We start from the raw sequence: 4170 nt of genomic DNA, 5'->3' as shown, positions 1-4170 counted from the left end.
TTAGATACCATATTTCTAAGCTTTTCAGGGCCGAGTACAATAACCTGAATAACTGACTGAGAGCACACCAGGTGAGTTAGTCTTATTATAGTAACGCAGACACATGTGAGTCTGCAGCTGTCCTGATCCTTGTCTCCGTTCACCTGCCTGACCTGTGGAGGGCAGCAACACGCAAACCTAACAGAAGACGCCAAAGTGCTTCCGGTGTGTGTGCTGGCTGTCATGGCGGCTCCCTGTCGCAGGACTTTTTCACGATGAGCTGAGTGGACAGCGTGAAGAGAGAAAACCAGAACGACCGGAGGCGGATGTCGGGGTTGCTGAGGTACCGTGACGCTCTGCTGCTGGGTTGAGTTGACCGTAGTTCCGACGTAGAGTCCTCCGGTTTTGACGTCAGGCAGAGCCAAGCGTCACTCAGAAACCCTGCGAGGTAATGTCACGTGAACGAACGACACCTGAGGCTTTAGGTGAGCTGCTCGGTTCAGTTTTCACGTTCGGCTCTGATTAAACGTTTCTTTAATCAGCGTCTTCCTCTGCAGGCCGGAAGTTCAGCCGAGCTACACAAACACTGCTGTTTAACAGCTGTTAGTTTTTATGTTTTTCACGGATCGATGATTCTTCGTTATCGGTTTGAATTTTTAAGTCTCATTTTCACATTCGGCGCCCGAATTAACGAACCTATCCTCCTGAGTCCTCCGGTGTCAGTCCGTAAACTCTGCTCCAAACTTCATTTACAAAAGACACATTTTTACGCTTTGTGGAGCCGAGATGTTTTAGAACAAAATGTAAACATGTGTTCCTGATGTGTTAGAGCACTCGGGTTAATTCGGCATAGATGTAGTTGTTAGCAGAGCTGCTCTGTGCAGCGTTATGGCATAATAATTTTAAGGGAGAATAAAAAGTCGACACACATATCTCATTCCTGACGGAGGACTCTCCCACTACACTTCTCCAGTCCATTCACAGAGTCGTTGCATGGTAAGACCTGGATAGGAAGTGGGCGGAGCCTTTTACCGTCATTTTATTACGACGCAAAGTACAAACACCTGTGGACACACAATCCAACAGTAGTCCACCACCTGCATCCAGCTTTCATCTCACCATGTTTAATATGTAAACTTCATATGCTTCAGGCAGAGGACTGGACAACCACACGTGGAGGGTGGGTATTTTAAAACTGTCAGCTGAGGATATTGGATATAGAACTGTATATACCCCAAACAGTGTGTGTCAGACACTCGCCTGATTGGCTGCTGCTTGTCAGGATGTGTGCGGGTATATTACCTGCAGAGTTTGTGGGCTGTGAGGCCGACAGAGAGGAACAGACACACTCCTGAGTGAAAGGATCGATGGCTGGTCTCAGTGAGACCGCCTCCCGATGATGATGATGATGATGACGTTTTACCTGCAGATGTTTGCTCTCTCGCACGTTAGGCTCACCTGTCCCTTCTGCTATGAGTGTGATGTCTTCGGTGATGCGGGGTACCCGGCGGCTGGTGCACGCAGACCCAGCTCTGTTCAGTAACTTCCCGTTTCCGGCCGTATTCTGCCGTGCCGGGAGCGCCGACTCTCTCTTCACGTGCCAACCGAACAGGAAGTTCGCCTTCAAACATGTGAGTTTCTTCCTCCTGATGATGTTCATTAACAAAGACGCAGCATTACAGTTCCTTCGTCTGTACAAATAACATTTTAGTGAAAAAAATGAAGCATGTCATAATAAAGATAATTTTTAACTGCAGGTCAAAGGTCAGAAGAAAGAGCAGAAGACCCAGAAGGTCAAACCCAAAGTGGACAAACAGGAAGTTGAGATCCGACAGGGGATGACGGCGGCTGCACTCGCTGAAGCCATGAACAGAGACTTCGGTAAGGATAAACCTATGTTCCCTGTTCAATATCATGTGATTCTATAATAGACTGTCTGTTTTGCTTTTTTATACGAACCCCCTGACATTGTGTTTGCTATTTTGTATTTGTATATCTCTATTTTGTGCTTTTTCAATTTAAAAAAAAAAACAAACAAAAAAAAAAACTTCGGTAAGGATGATAGACAGTATACAGGTGGGCGGAGCTATTTGATCTTTCCCATTGGTCGCTGAAGCGTCAAGATGAACGTTTGACCTTCGTTGTCTTGGCTCCAAAAAACGGACCAAGAGTTTACCGCCACCTGGTGGCCGTTAGACAGAATGCCGGTTTAAGGCTCCTCCTCGTGCGCCTACTTGTCCGACCCTGGAGCGACGTCGATGTTTTAAACTGTCTGTGGCTGGAAGCTGTTTTAAATAAAGGTCTATTTGAATCTCAGACCACGTGCTGGAGGCTCTGCTGAACACGTCGGTGCATCTGGACTCTCTGGAAAAGGACACGGTTCTGGAGGAACGATGGATTAAAGAGGTGGTGACACGGTCAGGGATGAAGTTCAGATGGGCCAAACTGAGCGCGAGCAGAGAGCGACCCAACAGGGACGCCTGCAGGAGGTGACAAGAAGTCTCTGATCACGTGTATGTAACTCGTCTCAGTGGTTTGTAACAAAATAAGGTTCTCCGTTACCTACAACCTTCACAGACCGCCTGCTGATCCCACCCTCCTGGTGCCACGGCCCCCGGTGGTCACCATCATGGGTCACGTGGACCACGGTAAGACGACGCTGCTGGACAGCTTGAGGAAGAGCCAAATCGTCTCCACAGAGGCCGGAGGCATCACGCAGCACATCGGGGCTTTCCTGGGTAACAGCACACTCTAAACTTTATTTAAAAACACCCAACGGCAGGAAACGAAACAAGATTTTTTTTTTTTTTTAAAGACAAACTAAGAGCAAACAGAAGAAAATTTAATTAAATCATAAAATCTGTCATCAGACTCTGCTGATCGATTATTGAATGTTGTTTTAATAAGCAGCGTTTGCAGGTTTGTGCTCGTTTACAGACAGTAAACTTTTTCCTGAAGCTTCGTTCCCGCTCTCGGATCTTTTCTTCCAGTCCAGCTGCCGACAGGTGAGAAGATCACCTTCCTCGACACTCCGGGCCATGCCGCCTTCTCCTCCATGAGAGCCCGTGGAGCCAACGCCACCGACATCGTCGTTCTGGTGGTGGCAGCTGATGATGGCGTCATGAACCAGACGGTGGAGTCCATTGAGCATGCCAGGAGAGCCAAAGGTGGGAGCTCCACCTGACAGTCGCAGCCGAGGGCTCAGAGCGAAGCTTCGCCCCGTTTCTACTGCTTTTACTGGATTTCTATTCATTTTGTTTTTATGCTCTTCTACTGCTGATTCTACTGTTCGTCCGTGTTTCAGTCCCCGTGATCGTGGCGGTGAATAAGTGTGACAAGCCTCACGCCGACCCTCAGAGGGTGAAGCAGGAGCTGCTCGCTCACGACGTTGTTTGCGAGGAGTTCGGGGGAGACGTTCAGGCGATTCACATCTCTGCTCTGAAGGTGAACTCATCAAACAACACATCGCGTTGTTTTCCCACAATGCAATGCACAAAGAACATTCCTATTGGTCAGTTAGTACAACAGACAGGTTAAAGGTAAAGTAATGAAAGCAGTTAATATGGCTTCCTTAAAATATGAGATCATTACAGTCGACCTGTTGTTGCTGTAGACCAATGATGTCATTGATGACGTTGTCAGGGTGATAACCTTCTGGCTCTGGCTGAGGCCACAGTAGCTTTGGCAGAGGTGTTGGAGCTAAAGGCGGAGCCTACCGGCCCCGTGGAGGGACTCGTCATTGAGAGCAGGACCGACAAAGGCAAAGGGTAAGTCCTTCACAGTGCTAACTCTGGTTTACTGGAAACATGAAAGAGTCAAACAGGCCCAGTGTGACCAGTTTGGTCTTCCCAGCCCGGTCACGACATCCATCGTCCAGCGGGGGACGCTAAAGAGAGGCTGCGTGCTGGTTGCTGGGAAATCCTGGGCTAAAGTTCGCTTCCTGTTTGATGAGAACGGCTGTGCTGTGAGGGAGGCGGGGCCGAGTACTGCGGTGGAGGTGGTTGGCTGGAAGGAGCTGCCGTCAGCTGGAGAGACCATCCTGGAGGTGGAGTCTGAAGTGAGTGGGATATAAACAGGCTCCGCCCAACTGAAATCACTTCACATGAAATAGAATAAATGTTTTATTAAACAATAAATCGACAGAGGTGGTGTTCATCTCAGCTGATGCTTCGCCTACAAGAATGGAAAAAG

At 48.5% G+C, this 4170-nt stretch overlaps 1 protein-coding gene across 1 annotated transcript in view; it reads left to right on the top strand.

Moving 5' to 3' along the window:
- Positions 1-40: 40 nt before the first annotated feature.
- Positions 41-4170, top strand: part of mtif2 (mitochondrial translational initiation factor 2) — a 6235-nt gene continuing 2105 nt past the window's right edge. The window contains exons 1-9 of the mRNA XM_042212702.1: positions 41-464; positions 1432-1610; positions 1737-1860; positions 2297-2468; positions 2557-2717; positions 2970-3146; positions 3284-3423; positions 3622-3746; positions 3832-4036. Of these exons, the coding sequence (XP_042068636.1) occupies positions 431-464; positions 1432-1610; positions 1737-1860; positions 2297-2468; positions 2557-2717; positions 2970-3146; positions 3284-3423; positions 3622-3746; positions 3832-4036 (1317 nt within the window). The 5' untranslated portion in view covers positions 41-430. The remainder of the gene's footprint in view (positions 465-1431; positions 1611-1736; positions 1861-2296; positions 2469-2556; positions 2718-2969; positions 3147-3283; positions 3424-3621; positions 3747-3831; positions 4037-4170) is intronic.

The sequence above is a fragment of the Haplochromis burtoni genome, unplaced genomic scaffold, assembly GCF_018398535.1.
Source record: "Haplochromis burtoni strain Fernald_Lab_line unplaced genomic scaffold, NCSU_Asbu1 Contig_387, whole genome shotgun sequence".
In the NCBI taxonomy this organism is placed as follows: Eukaryota; Metazoa; Chordata; class Actinopteri; order Cichliformes; family Cichlidae; genus Haplochromis; species Haplochromis burtoni.
This window is presented reverse-complemented; position numbering and strand designations above follow the sequence as displayed.